Source organism: Indicator indicator, chromosome 35 (assembly GCF_027791375.1).
Source record: "Indicator indicator isolate 239-I01 chromosome 35, UM_Iind_1.1, whole genome shotgun sequence".
NCBI lineage: Eukaryota > Metazoa > Chordata > Aves > Piciformes > Indicatoridae > Indicator > Indicator indicator.
In genome coordinates this window covers 5,393,437-5,408,209 of record NC_072044.1, presented here as the reverse complement: position 1 = coordinate 5,408,209, position 14,773 = coordinate 5,393,437, and the positions used below count along the sequence as shown (strand labels likewise).

General features: G+C 58.0%; 1 protein-coding gene across 2 annotated transcripts; it reads right to left on the bottom strand.

Annotated features, from left to right (window-relative positions):
- Positions 1 to 645: 645 nt before the first annotated feature.
- On the bottom strand, positions 646 to 14,019 carry TNNT2 (troponin T2, cardiac type). Of its 2 annotated transcripts, XM_054395986.1 has the most exons (17): positions 13,982 to 14,019; positions 12,002 to 12,012; positions 11,862 to 11,879; positions 10,514 to 10,543; positions 9,709 to 9,765; positions 9,007 to 9,039; positions 8,293 to 8,328; positions 7,991 to 8,012; positions 6,299 to 6,359; positions 6,050 to 6,166; positions 4,791 to 4,868; positions 4,573 to 4,683; positions 4,105 to 4,214; positions 2,775 to 2,865; positions 1,958 to 1,998; positions 1,285 to 1,290; positions 646 to 694 (listed from the first exon to the last, which is right to left on the bottom strand). In XM_054395986.1, exons 1-17 carry the CDS (start codon positions 14,017 to 14,019, stop codon positions 646 to 648), a joined length of 909 nt encoding a protein of 302 aa, XP_054251961.1. The 2 variants fall into 2 exon arrangements, with proteins under 2 accessions (XP_054251961.1, XP_054251963.1); XM_054395988.1 differs by lacking the exon at positions 10,514 to 10,543.
- Positions 14,020 to 14,773: the final 754 nt, after the last annotated feature.

Here is a 14,773-nt window from a genome sequence, read left to right as displayed (position 1 = left end):
CTCCAATCCGTTTGTGTGAGTCTCATTCTTTTGTCCCTTTCGGGGCAAGAGAGGATCTGTCTGGCCCCAAACCAGCACACCATCCCACAGGGCCAGCCCTGGCACACAGAGGAGCAAAGGGGGGCTGTGGTACAGGAGGAGGAGTTAAAGTGGCCAAAACTAGGACTGCCCCAGACTGCATCAGGAAAAGCAGATCAGCCCATGGGGGTCTGCTACAAAACCTCCCAAGGACTGCAGAGTTGAGATGCTGTCAGCAAGGGGAAGTCATTCAGCAAGTCCTGGAGGGTTGCTGCCTCCTCTTGCAGCCCAGGGAGCAGGGACTTGCTCAGTGAGGCTCTCCTGAGCCCATCCTCTGCCTGCTTCCTCTAGGCTCAGAGCTTCAGGGTGGAGACACCACCTGCACCCCCTCAGCCTTCTCTTTATTTACAGACACAACATCAGCTGGGGGGTGGAGATGAGGAAGGGTCCCTCGAGGAGCTCCTGCCCACCCAGCAGCACGGTGCCCGCAGCTGGCTCTGTGCAGGCTCTGTGCAGAGGGAGGGCAGGTGGGCACAGGGGGCAGGCCCCACGAGGGGGTCAGGCAGCTGGTGGACCAAAAGACAGCGCAGCTCTCCCTGGCTGAGCCTCCTCTGCCTTCTGGGTCATCTACTTCCACCGCCCACCCACCATGGTCTTCCCACGGGCAGCCTTTGACCTGGAAGGGAAGCAGAAAAGCAAAATGCAAAAAGGCATCAGGGACCATGAGAGGAGGGACAAGGTGGGTGCCAGCAGTGGTCCTGCAAAGAGCACCAAGATGTCTCCAGTTGATGCTCACAGCCCTGTGGGGAAGAAGGTCTTCAGTGGCCCCAGGTGAAACCTTGGGAGCTGAGTGGGACTCACTGGGAGCACGCTCATGCACTTGGCCAGGTGCTTCTAAGGACCCCCCAGTTCCCTGCCTATGGTTCTCCCTCCCAAAGATCCTTCAGAGAAGAATCAGAGTTGGATCTCTGGTTGTGAAGGGACAACCACAGCTGCAAGGTGCTTCTCCCAAGAAGCAGAAGCTGTGAAGCTGTTAGTCAGGACCCAGCACAGAGCTCTCCTTAGCCAGCATCAGGGGAGCAGGCACTGCTCTGGGTGAGGGTCAGTGGAGAGGAGGAGGCTTGGGTGGGCAGTGAAGGGCATTCCTGGCAGGTTTGGCCACCAGTCCTTGGCATTGCCCCCACCCCAGCCCTGTGCCAGTCCTGGTGCCCATGCAGCACACATGCAGTGCAGACAAGATGGCACTCAGGAGGTGCCCAGACTCACCCTTTGCTGCAGGAACAGGCCATGAGGGTCAAAGAGAAGAAAGGTTTGGTGTGAGGGAGTGGGAGATGCTGCCTGGTGCATGGGGCAGGCTGAGCACCTCTCATGGGAGACAGCAGGGCAGGATGGGGATGGGAGAGCAGCATGGTGCTCCTGAGGGTGAGGGTCAGACTCCCACCCTCCTACAAAAGATCCCAAAGCAGCACAAGCACAGGGACAGCTCCCCTGACCTCGTGGGGCTGCACAGCTCCCACACCTTTCCCTTTCTGCACAAGCTGGGATCTCCAGCGCCTTCCCTGAGCTGCTGGGAGGGGGAGATGCTCCTTCCTCCCACTGCAGGGATGGGCTGGCAGTACCCTACAGGACTCAAGACTCCATGTGCAGAAGTGGGACCTCCCCAGGGTCCATCCCAGCTAAGGTCTCTGGGGCAGGGGGAAGGAGGAGGCAGTGGAGGTCTGTCAGAGCAGAGGACAGACAGAGGTCCCTGGGCCAGAGCTGTAGGTCCATGAGCACCAGGTACCAATAGCACCAGAGGCTGGGGTGGGAAGGACAGGATGAGGCTCTGCAAGGGTGCAGGAGAGCCAGAAGATACACAAGGGGGAGCTGGGCCAGGGGAGCAAGGAGCTGGGAGGGCAGGAGGCAGGGGGAAGGGAGCTCAGCCTGCCCAGGGACTTACACTTTCTGGTGGTCACTGACACGGTTTCGGAGGACATTGATCTGCAAGAGAAAGGGAGGCAGGTGGTGAGGTCCCACACCTGCCCAGGGGCTGGGGCTGGGGAGAAGGGGCAGCACTGCTCTCTGTTCTCCAGCACTGCTTGTGTGGGGGTAGGCACAGGGCTGGGGCAGGAAGCTGAGGAGCAAACGTGCCCAGGAGCTGGGGGGGTCACAGAGCCACCACACAGCTCCCTTCTCCTCTGGCATTTCATGGCTGTGTGCTGGCCACTGCTGCAAGGGTTGGTGTGGTGTTGGCTCTTCCTCAGAAGGGAGGCAGAGATGGCTTTGCTTTCAGTGGTGCAGAGCCCCTTGGGCGTTTGCCAGCCCCCCCTGGTCTCCCAGTTGGGGAGCAGAGCAGAAGGAGCAGCCAGGCATGTGGAGGAGGAGCAGACTCACAGAGGACCTCACAGGGGACCTTATGGGGACCTCACAGGGGACCTCACAGAGGAGCTCAGAGGAGCTCATAGAGAAGCTCACATGGGACCTCAATAGGACCTCACACGGGACCTCACAGAGGACCTCACACAGGACTTCACAGAGGAGCTCACAGGGGACCTCACAGAGAAGCTCATAAGGGTCCTCACAGAGGAGCTCACAGGGGTCCTCACATGGGACCTCACAGGGGACCTCACAGAGGACCTCATAGGGGACCTCACAGAGGAGCTCACAGAGGAGCTCAAAGGAGCTTACAGGGAACCTCACAGAGGAGCTCAGAGGAGCTCACAGGGGTCCTCACATGGGACCTCACAGGGGACTTCACAAGGGACCTCCCCCCTCACCTCATATTTCTGCCGCTTGAACTTTTCCTGCAGGTCGAACTTCTCAGCCTCCAGGTCTCGGACGGTTTGCCAAAGCTCCTTGGCCTTGTCCCTGTGGGCAGAGCCCGCTGGTGTCAGCACCGAGGGGCATGCAGGGAGCTCGCTGCAGGGGGCACGGTGCTGATGCCACCCTCTCGACCACTGCCCCAGGAGGGGGCTCTGTAGGCTCCGTGCCCAGCCGAGGCTGACAGCCAGGCAGTGATGCCAGCCCCGTGCGTGGACCAGAGCCGTGTGTGCGGTGTCCCCACGGGACGGGGCAGGCACGTCCCACGCGTGGGGGCCTGGCTCCCCCTGCTGGCCGCAACTGTCACCAGCAGCCTGGAGCCCAGGTGATAGAATCACAGCATCAGTTGGGTTGGAGAAGCCCTCTGAGGTCATCCAGTCCAACATCAACCCAACCCCACCATGGCCTCCAAACCATGGCCCCAAGTGCCATGGCCACACCTTGCTTGGACACCTCCAAGTTCTCCACGGACACCAATGGCCCATGGACAACCAAGAGGCCGATGGGATCCTGGGGTTCATTAAGAGTGTGGGCAGCAGATCCAGGGAGGTTCTCCTCCTCCTCTACTCTGCCCTGGTGAGACCTCATCTGGAATATTGCATCCAGTTCTGAGCTCCCCAGTTGAAGAGACACAGGGAACTACTTGAGAGAGTCCAATGGAGGCTACAAGGCTGATTAAGGACCTGGAGCACTGCCCTATGAGGAGAGGCTGAGAGCCCTGGGGCTGTTTAATCTGGAAAGGAGAAGACTGAGAGGGTATCTGAGCAATGTTTATAAATATCTGGGGGCTGGGGGTCAAGAGGGAGGGGACAGGGACAGCCTCTTCTCTGCTCAGTTGCACCCTGGGATAGGACAAGGGGCAATGAATGGAAACTACAGCACAGGAGGTTCCACCTCAACGTGAGGAGGAACTTCTGCATTGTGAGGGTCACAGAGCCCTGGAGCAGGCACCCCAGAGGGATTGTGGAGTCTCCTTCTCTGAAGACTTTCCAGCCCCATCTGGATGCACTTCTGTGCCACTTGTGCTGGATTCTATGGTCCTGCTCTGGCAGGGGGTTGGACTGGATGATCTCCAGAGGCCCCTTCCAACCCCTAACATCTGTGAGCCTGTGAGCTTGTGACAGAGACTTCATCACCTCTATGTGGGATGTCACAACTCATCTCCCAGCTTGGCCACCACCTTCATGCAAGCCCCAAGCAGCCTGCCCTAGCCTCAGGGTCCTGCCGCAGGAAGTGGGACCCAGAGCAGATCCCTGTGCTGGGCCCCCTCCCACGGTCTGTGCTCACCTCAGTTTATCTTCACTCAGGTGGTCGATGTTCAGAGGCTTCCTCCGCTCGCTCAGGATCTTCTTCTTCTTCTCCCGCTCTGTTTGCCTCTTCCCACCCTTTTTCTCTGACTAAGGAAACCATCAATCAGCCCAAGGGAGGGGACCCAGACCCCCACTTCTGCTCCCAACACTCTCAGCTTTTGGGACTCCAGAAGCACATGAGGTGCTCAAGGAAATCTTGGCAATGGTGAACAAGACATCTCCCCCCCCCCACCCCAGCACCTTCTTTCATGCCCCCGAGGTGATGCTGGACCTGCCCTGGCCAGCACCTGCAGAGCAGAGCTCTCAGATGACTTTGTCCCCCCAGCCACTGCTGTGACCTTCTGCTGGTAGCAACCCTGGTCTGCCAGCACTGAGAACATGCACAGTGCTGTGAGGCTGAGCCCTTCCCAGGGCCTTCTCTGCACCCCCCAGGGAAGGAGCAGACCTTCTGCATGTAGCCTCCAAAGTGCAGCATGTTGGAGAAAGCTTTCTTCTTCCGTGCCTCCTCCTCCGCTTTCTTCCGCGCCTCCTCCTCCTCTTTGCGAGCTCTCTCTTCCTGCCAGGGTCAGAAATGGGTTAGGAGCAGGTGGACAGAGACCCCCCCCAGGCCAGCTGGTGGTCCATGGCCAGGCCTGTGGTGCCCCAGGCTGTCCCAGCACTCACAGCCATGCGTGCCTGCCGCTCCTTCTCCCTCTCGCTGCGGATCCGCTGCTGCTCTGCCCTCTCCGCTCGACGCTTTTCCTGCAGACAGAGAGAGCCTTGGGCACCCAGGGGAGTCCTCATCCTCTCTCTCCCTAGGGATGCATCCCTCACCCCAAAAGCCCTGAGAGGCCCAAGGGCAGGCCTGCTGCTCTCACAGAATCACAGAGTATCTCTGGTTGGAACAGACCTCCAAACTCACCCAAACCGACCCAGCACTGCAAGGTCAGCACCAAACCAGGGCCCTAAGCACCATGGACCTAAGTCCACAGCTGCTTGAGCACCCCCAGGGGTGGTAACTGCTGCACTGCCCTGGGCAGCCTGTTCCACTCTCTGAGAACCTTCCAGTGCAGAAATATTTCCTGAGATCCAGCCTGAGCCTCCCCTGCTGCAGCTTGGAATCATTTCCTCTGCTCCTGTCCCTTGCCACCCAGGAGCAGAGGCTGTCCCCTCCTCACTCCAACCTCCCTGCAGGGAGCTGGAGAGAGCAATGAGGTCTCCCTCAGCCTCCTCTTCTCCAGCCTGCACACCCCCAGCTCCCTCAGCCCCTCCCCTAGCCCAGGGGCTCCAGGTCCTTCTCCAGCCTCTCCGCCCTTCTCTGGACAGGCTCCAGCCCCTCAGGGTCCTTCCTGCAGGGAGGGCCCAGAGCTGAACACAGCACTCGAGGTGTGGCCTCCCCAGTGCTGAGCACAGGGGGATGGTCACCTCCTGTCCCTGCTGCCCACAGTGTCTAACCCAAGCCAGGATGCCATTCTTGGCCACCTGGGCACTGCTGGCTCATGTTCTGTCAACTGCCAACTAACACCCCCAGGTCCCTTTCCAAGTTGCAGCTTTCCAACCACACATCCCCAGGTCTGTAGCTCCCCATGGGGTTGTTGTGACCCAAGTGCAGGACCTGGCACTTGGCCTTGTTGAACTTCATACAACTGACCTTGGTCTCACTGCCCTGATCCCACTGTAAAGCTTCCCCACCTCTCACAGCTCCCAAGGGAGCATTTGGACCCATGGCTATGGGAGAAGCTGCATCTCTGTTGGGCACTGCAGCATGGCAGAGGCTTCCCAGGCACTGGGCACAAACCCTGGCTCCAGTCTCAGGCTCTGGCTTGCAGGGCCAGGGCATGTCTCAAGGTCTTTCCCTGAGTACTGTGGGGAAAGGCTCTTGGCTGGGTGCCCACAGGGAAGAAGGTGGCAAGAGCAAAGGGAGGGGAGGGCTGCAGACATACAATCCTGTCCTTGAGGGACATGAGCTCCTCTTCCTCCTTCTTCCTGCTCTCAAAATGGGCTTCAATGAGGGCCTGCAGCTCGTTCAGGTCCTTCTCCATGCGCTTGCGGTGGATGTCCTGCAGCCGACAGAAACAGAGGTGAAGGCCACGAGGGAAGCCCTCCAGGAGCTGCAGAGCTGCTGGGCACAGTGTGGAGGAGCAGCATGAGGAGGTGAGCTCATGGGGAGGGGCACTGAGTGCACTACTCACATCAAAATCCAGCCTCTCTCCATCTGGGATCTTGGGAGGCACCAGGTTTGGCATGAAGACCCTGCAAGCAAAGGTGAGCAGGAGGATGGAGAGCCTGCAGCAGCCCCCTGGGGCAGGATGGTGGCCTTGGACTACCCAGTGCTCCTGTCTGAGCCTCTCAGTCCCCAGGGGTGCAGAGCAAGCAGGTTTTGAGGGCAAGGAAGTGCAGTGCTGCTTGCTGGAGGCTGCCAGCTGGCCAGCCTCACAGGAAGACCTTCATCATTCCCAGGAAGTGCTCCAAGGCTTCCACACGGCTGGAACAACACTGCAACCTGCAGGCAAATTGGCCACAGCCCTTTGCCAGGCACCCTGGGGCTGGCAGCCACCCCTCTGCTCACCCTGTGTGCCCCACTGTGACCTGGAAACCATCCTCTTGTCCTCTGTGGGCTTGAGGGAGTGCAGAGATGCTCATTAGGAGCACCAAAAGACACCAAAGGAGGAAGAGGTGGTGGCTGAGGAAAGATCTGCCTCCCACACCACAGCATCCTGGAGGTCCATGAAGACCTGGAGGCTGCTGGCCCCACCCCTTCAGGCAGGGGGTCCTAACCCTGGGGTGCTGGAAGCCATGCAAATGCCTCTGCCCTGCCAGCCATGGCCAGGAGCATTCTGCAGAAGCAAAACCAAAGCCCTGCTTCTGCCATGGACCAGGTCCCCCAGGCCAGGCTGCATGCAGGTTTTATCCTGCAGGTTTCTTTCCAGGACCACAGGGCTGCTGGGACTGCTCCAAGGAGCACACAAAATGCTTCAAGACCCCAATCCCAGGAAACACTTCATAGCACCACAGCATGGTAGGAGCTGGAAGGAACCTCTGGAGATCATCCAGTCCAAGCCCCTGCCAGAGCAGGGTCCCCCAGGGCAGGGCACACAGAACACATCCAGGTGGGGCTGGAAAGCCTCCAGAGAAGGAGACTCCACAACCTCTCTGGGCAGCCTGCTCCAGGGCTCCAGCACCCTCACACCAAAGAAGTTTCTCCTCATGTTGAGGTGGAGACTCCTGGCTTCCAGTTTGTGTCCTTTGCTCCTTGTCCTGTCCCTGGACACCACTGAGCAGAGCCTGGCCCCTCCTTGCCCCACACCCTTCACCTTGACCTGTTACCATCAATAAGATCTCCTCTCAGCCTTCCCTTCCCCAGATCAAACAGCCCCAGGGCTCTCAGCCTTTCCTGATGTTTCCAGCCCCTTCATCACCCTTGTAGCCTCCATTGGACTCTCTCCAGTAGTTTCCTGTCCCTCTGGAACTGGGGAGCCCAGACCTGGACCCAGTACTCCAGGTGTGCTCTCCCCAGGGCAGAGCAGAGGGGCAGGAGAACCTCTCCTGACCTGCTGGCCACACTCTTCTGAGTGCACCCTGGGAGGCCCTTGGGCTCCTTGGCCCCAAAGGGCACATTGCTGTCCTGGGTAACTGATTGTGCAGCAGGACTCCAAGGTCCTTCTGCATGGAGCTGCTTCCCAGCAGGTCAGCCTCCATCTGCACACAGCACACTCTGTGCTGCCTGCCTGTTTCTCTCCTTTTTTCTTTCCCTGTCCCAGGCCCCAGCCTGCTTCATGCTTTTGAGACCTCTCTGTCCCATACCCTTTATGGATCCTGGTGCTAAGCCCATCCCAGGGGGCCTCTGCCTGCCACAGCTCCCAGTTCAGACCTTGCTTACTTACTTGGGCTTTGGCTTCACTTCACCTGCAGGTCCCCAGGAGCAGGAGAAAAAAGACCAAGTTAGTGTCACAGAGGTTTGCTCCCACACCTTGACCCCAACCCAGGGCACAGAGCCCAGCCCCCCCTCCCTCCCAGCTGCCCAGGCTGGGAGCCCAGAGCCACCCAGGGAGGTGTCCAGCTGTGTGCCACAACCCAAGACACAGCCTCGTGTCCCTGAGAGAGGACAGGGAGCTGCTTGGTACCTTCTGACAGCAGCAAAGGGGCAGTGCCCCCAGCCCAGAGAAGAGCAAGGAGGATACTTCACCTTCCCCAGGCTCCTGCTCTCGGTCCCCCTCTCCACCTGTGGAAAACACCATGGCCAGGCTTTAGCTCCCTGCTGGGCACCCTGCTCCTGGGCCATGATTTAGCTCCCTGCTGGGCACCCTGCTCATGAGCCAAGCTTTACCCTGCTGGGCACCCTGCTCATGAGCCAAGCTTTAGCTCCCTGCTGGGCACCCTGCCCATGGGCCAAGCTTTAGCTCCCTGCTGGGCACTCTGCCCATGGGCTATGCTTTAGCTCCCTGCTGGGCACCCTGCTCCTAGGGCCAAGCTTTAGCTCCCTGCTGGGCACCCTGCCTATGGGCACGTGGGGTGGGCCAGCCAGGCTGCCCTGTGCCCATCCACACTGCAAACCCCAGCTCCACCCCTTCAGGATGAACAGGGAAACAGCAGGTCCCTCCTGGCCATCCACCATCCACTGAGAGAGCAGGAGAGCTCCTGGTGGGGAAGCAGCAGCACTGCCTTCTCCTCCTGTGTTTTGGGTGCATTTCTTAGCTAGGCAGCAGAAAGCCAACCAGGCTGAGAAGCTCCAGTGCTGATGGAGGGTTGGGCCGGGCCAGCTCTGCCTCATTTACCACAGACTCTCTTCAGCAGCAAAAGAACTGAACACTGAAAGCCCCACCAGGAGGTCCTGGTGTCCTGGTGGGCTGGGATGAGGACTGAAATGGTCCAAAAGGTCTCTCCTCCCCTCCTGCTTTACCTTCTCCTGGTGCTTTCGGTTCATCTTCTTGTTCTGTTTCAAAAGCAAAGGGGAGAACATGAGCTTCAGGGGTGAGGGCAGCCACATCCCCAGTACCCTAACTCGAGGAGCACAGCTGGGATCTAAGCCCTTCCTACCAGCTGAGACAGCACAGGGACACACATCAGGCAACCCCATCTGCTCCAAAGAGGTCTCACGAAGCTCAGTGCTCTTTGGATGGTGAAAAACACATCAGAGCATGATCCCAGCTCTGGAGGGGCTCCCTTTAAGGCTGTGGGGACCTCTGGGTGGAACAGGCATGCAGCCAGCAGGAAGCACCAGCACCTTCATGCTTGCAGGACCAAGGTGGATCAGGAAAGAGCTGCTCAGTTTTGACACCTCCTTACTGGAAGCCACAGAGAGGGGAAGAGCTGCCCCTGTGCTACTGGCACACTGTCACAGGCCATGCTGGGGCACCCCAGACCCTACTCACAGAATCACCAAATCTGTAAGGTTGGAAAAGACCTCCAGGATCATCAAAGTCCAACCTGTCACCCAAGACCTCCTGACTACTAAACCATGGCATCAAGTGCCACATCCAATCCCCTCTTGAACACCTCCAGGGATGGGAACTCCACCACCTCCCTGGGCAGCACATTCCAACAGAGACAGAAGAGGGCTCCAGCCAAGCCGTGGGAGCTCACTGGTGAAGCCACCACACACCTTCTGCCTTGGTTTCTTCAGTCTCCTCCTCTGCCTCCTCTACCTGTTCTTCCTGACCTGTGAAATGAGAGAATAGGAGGCAGCATGAGTCTGACAGCCACGCTCCCACCAGCTCCCTGTGGATCCCAGGAGCAGGAAAACTGTGGCACAGAGGTGGCCAAGAGAGAGAGCCTGGAGATGGAGGTACAGGAAAAAGAAGGAGTTGCTGAGAAAGTGAAGGGCTTCGCTCTGGGCTTTACCCAGGGGCTGCTCTCTGTGCCTGGACAGGGCAAAAGGAACAAAATCCAAGGATTTCCTGCTTTGTCCCTCAGCCCCTCTCACGCTCCTACACCCCAGGGAGCAAGAGTGATTGCTGCTGCTCTCCTCCAACCAGCCAGGAACAGCACTGGTGGCACTGGAGCAGGTGCCCTCTGCACCCTCAGGCAGCTGTGGCACCGCTGGAGCAGCTTCCACTGAAGGGAGCAACATCCCCACGAGAGTCCTCCAAGGGAGTCAGAGCCACGCTGGTGCCCACAGGTCCTGGGGAGACTTGTGGTGTCACAGTAAGAGAGAAGGCAAGAAGAAGAAGAGGAAGAAGATAGGAAACCAGGAATGGATTTGGTTGGCAGACATAAGAGTGGAGCCACAGACGGCAGGAGGCACAGGGAGCACAGCAGGGGGGAAGGGAGAGTGCAGGAAGCAAGAGGGAGAAGTGGAAGAAGGAAAGGAAAACCATTCCCCATCCCAGGAAAGAGACAGGACACCGACCCAGGGCCCAGTGAGAGCAGCAGTGCAGAGATGGGAGAAAGAAAGGTGCAATAGCTACCCTCTTCTTCCTCCAGCCATTCTTCCTCTTCTGAGCCAGGCAGGAGGGAAAAGAACAAGGGCAGAGGTTAGTTGGGTGCCATGAAGCCATGGGGTGCAGCTCTGGGGTGCATGAGACAAGAGCTCCAGCACTGCACTGCTTTCCCCACCCCCTGCCTCTCTTTATTTTAAATACAGAATCATGAAATGGGTTGGGTTGGAAGGGACCTTCAAGATCATCCAGCTCCAACCCCCTGCCATGGGCAGGGACACCTCCCACCAGCACAGCTTGCTCAAGGCCTCATCCAGCCTGGCCCTGAACACCTCCAGGGAGGGGACATCCACAGCCTCCCTGGGCAACCTGTGCCAGTCTCTCCCCACCCTCACTCTCAACAATTTCCTCCTCATCTCCAGTCCAGATGCTCAGGATGCTTCCATGCTTTGGCTGGTAGAGCCCTGAAGCAGCAAGAGGCTCAGCAAAACCCCAACCCAGCCCCAACACCACCCAGCTGTGTCCCAGAGCATTTGCATGCACCAAGGGGTTTGCTTCTTCATCAGGCTGAGGCAGTTGGGGGTTTGTGCCTGAGCATCACTAATGCTCAACACTCAGCTGAGGCTCCAGCTCCTGTGGAGTCACTGTGCTCACAGCTCTGCCAACACCAAAGTCCAGGATTTCCAGCCCTGGTTTGAGTCAAGAGTTCACTGATGGAAGAGACAAAGAGATCCCAAGAGAATTCAGTCTGGGTTTGGTCCTACTGATGTTTGAAATAAGAGTTAAGTCATAGACTCACAGAATGGTTTGCCTTGGAAAGGACATTAAAGATCATCCAGTGCCAACCCCTGCCATGGGCAGGGACACCTCCCATCCAGCTTGCTCAAGGCCTCATCCAGCCTGGCCTTCAACACCTCCAGGGAGAAGGCAGCCACAGCCTCCCTGGGCAACCTGTGCCAGGCTCTCCCCACCCTCACTCTCAACAATTTCTTCCTCCTCTCCACTCTCACTCTCCCCTCTCCCAGCTCACAGTCATTGTCCCTCATCCTGGCACTCCCAGCCCTTGTCCAGAGTCCCTCCCCAGCTCTTCTGGAGCCCTTAAGGTCCTGGAAGGCTGCTCTGAGGTCTCCCTGGAGCCTTCTCTTCTCCAGGCTGAACAGTCCAAACTGTCTCAGCCTGTCCCCATGGGGGAGGTTCTCCAGCCTCTGATCATCTTTGTGGTCCTCCTTTGGACTCAGTCTGATGCAGAAATCCAGACCATGGTCTCATCTGCCTCTCCTGGACACCATTTGCCCATTGCAGTGAAGGAATTTCCCACCAAATCCCCCCAAGCCAAACACCAAGCCCACACCCCTTGTCTCTTGGTCCTTGCACCTACCTTCCTCCACGTACTCCTCTTCACAGAGCACAGGTGTGGGCAGGAGAGAGGGAAGGGAAAGGACAGAGGTTATTGAAGCTGCTCTGATCCTGTCCCAGCTCCAGCCTGAGGGCAGCTGCAGGTGCTCCTGCTCCTCTTACCTTCCTGCTCCCTGCAAAGCACAACAGAAGTTGGCATCACAGAGCTGTGCTGCACTGGGGGCTCAGGGAGGCCAAAGAGGAATCTACCATCTCCTCAAGGCTGGCTCCCCTTGTTCCTAGGAAGGGGCAGTGCCTGCTGGGCAGGCTGTGAGGCATGCTGGAAGGTGGCAGTGGGGATGGGACAAGACCCAGATCACCCTTTGGGCTGCAGATAGAGCTGAAGTGCTCAGCTGGCACTTTGACAGTGGTCAGAAGACAACACTTGAAAAGATTGAGTGGCCATGGCCTCTCATCCTAGAAATGGGCATCTCACATCCCACCTTCACCCCCAAGCCCTTTGCTGACCTGGGGGGAGGTGCAGAGTGTGTCCTTGGGTATGTGCAGGGGACCCTGAGCACAGAGGTCAGAGTCACACAGAGCTCTTGTGGCTTTCAGGCCTAACAGAAGGGCTCAGATCTGCATTTTTCTGCAGGTTGATGAGCAGCAGGAGCTGGGTTTGGACTGATCCCTATAACCAAATAGCTCAGACATTTGGCCCCTTCTCTCTGGGCTGTACCTCACGGCCCAGCAGATCTCACCAGCAAAAGCTGCCCTCAAATCTGGGCCTTGGGGGACAGTCACAGAATCATTTTTTCCAGGAGAAGACCTTTAAGAGCATGGAGTCCACCCATGTGAGGCTGGACAGGGCTCTGGGCAACCTGATCTAGTGGAGGATGTCTCCCCTGCAGGGGGGTTGGACTGGATGACCTTTGGAGGTCCCTTCCAACCCAGAATATTCTATGATTCTGTGATTATCTAAAGCTACCAAAGCTGGCACAGAACCACGACCCCCAGCCCCACAGCTCTGCCTCTTTGAAACACCTCCAGGGCTGGGGATTCAACCACCGCCTTGGGCAGCCTGTGCCAGGCTTTGAGAACCCTTCCAGTGAAGAAGTTTCTTCAATGTCCAACCTAAGCCATGCCATGCTGTGGATGTGGGAGCAGAAGCCCAGCAGTAGCAGGCTGGTGCCATCAGCTTTGCCCTGCTCTGCCTCACGGATCTGGACTGCAGCAGTTTTAGTGCAGGGACTGTCCCTGGCCATGTGTGAGCTGATGCAGCTCCTAACACAGAACCCCCCCCCCCCCACTGCTGGGGGTCTCAGCACTGTCACAGCACTGGTGGAGATGGGCACAGGGTGGGGAGTCCCACAGCCCTTTCACAGTGGCTGCTGGGTGATGACAGGAGCTGGAGCCCCCTTGAGAAGCACCTCTGAGAAATGCTATGAGCCTGCAGGAAGACACAAGTGAGGAGAGAGAAGAAAGAAAAATGGGAAGGGAAGGGAAGGGAAGGGAAGGAAGGGAAGGGAAGGGAAGGGAAGGGAAGGGAAGGGAAGGGAAGGGAAGGGAAGGGAAGGGAAGGGAAGGGAAGGAGGGAAGGGAAGGGAAGGGAAGGGGAAGGGAAGGGAAGGGAAGGAGGGAAGGGAAGGGAAAGGAAGGGAAGGGAAGGGAAGGAAAAGAAGGAATTTCGTTGATGGAGCAGGTCCAGAGAAGGGCAACAAAGCTGGGGAAAGGTCTGGAGAACAAGGCTGAGGAGCAGCAGCTGAGTTGAGGCTGGAGAAGAGGAGGCTGAGGGAGACCTCATTGCTCTCTACAGCTCCCTGAGAGGAGGGTGGAGCCAGGTGGGGGTTGGTCTTTTCTCCCTAGTCTCAGGTGATAGAAGGAGAGGAAATGTCCTGAAATTGTGTCAGGAGAGGGTCAGGTTGGAGAGGAGGAAAAATTTCTTTGCTGCAGGAGAAGTCAGGGATTGGGAGAGGCTGCCCAGGGAGGTGGTGGAGTCCCCATGGCTGGAGGTGTCCAAGCAAGGTGTGGCCATGGCACTTGGGGCCATGGTTTGGTGGCCATGGTGGGGTTGGGTTGGTGTTGGCCTGGATGCTCTCAGAGGGCTTTGCCAACCCAAACTGTTCTGTGATTCCCATGTCAGTGTTCACAAACACCACTTACTGCTCGCATTCTTCAACAACCTCTTCAGAGTCTGACATGTCCTGGGTACCTGGCAGGGTTGGAGGCAGATTGGACAAAGCAGGAGTTAGGAACTGAGCTAAGGAGCAGCACAGCCTGGCCCCCAGTGCCCGAGACGTGGGCACAGAGAAGCTGCATCTCCCCAAAGCACTTGGAGCCCTGAGCTGCCCCCAGGCAGGCTGTGACTGTGTTATCTCCACAGAGATAAGGCTCCCCCCTCCCCTCCTGTCCCAGGATCACAGCTTGCCCCAAATAGAAGGCAGGAGATTAGGCTCAGACTCGTGCCACACCGATAACTGCTGGCAGGAGCTGTGCCCCAGACACGCTGCAGCCACCCCTGGGAGCTGTGTTTGCTCAGGGCACAGAAAGTGACCCAAGGCTGACATTCAGCTGGGTTTGCTTCTTGACTATTCTTAGCTCAGCTGGGATACAGACCCTGCAGGGACACCTTGTTATCTGATGTCCACAGTCCTGCAGAAGCCACAGCAGGAGACCTTGCTGAGACCTCCCAGCATAGCCCTGCAAGGGCAGTGTCCTCTGGAAAGGGATGACCTGGGCTCAGCAGGAGTGTGTGGCTCCTGGCCCTGGCTCTGGGACTGTGTTTAGCTAAAAGAAATCATTCACCACCTGGTTTAGGGCTCATAACTCTGAGAAATGGCCTTGCTCATCTTCCCAGCACTCCCATCTCCCTCTCAGCTGTGGCCAGGAGGACTTTACTCATATAGCTTCATAGAACCACAGAATGGGTTGGGTTGGAAGGGACCTTAAAGCTCA

What these genes read in the sequence shown, in the direction of transcription:
- TNNT2 (XM_054395986.1), bottom strand. Translation starts at nt 14,019, where the DNA reads ATGTCAGACTCTGAAGAGGTTGTTGAAGAATGCGAGCA. An exon ending in TGAAGAAACCAAGGCAGAAG is followed by an intron (nt 9,040 to 9,708) that starts GTGTGTGGTGGC and finishes CTTTTGAAACAG; the next exon opens with AACAAGAAGATGAACCGAAA. An exon ending in TGTCCCTCAAGGACAGGATT is followed by an intron (nt 4,869 to 6,049) that starts GTATGTCTGCAG and finishes CTCTGTCTGCAG; the next exon opens with GAAAAGCGTCGAGCGGAGAG.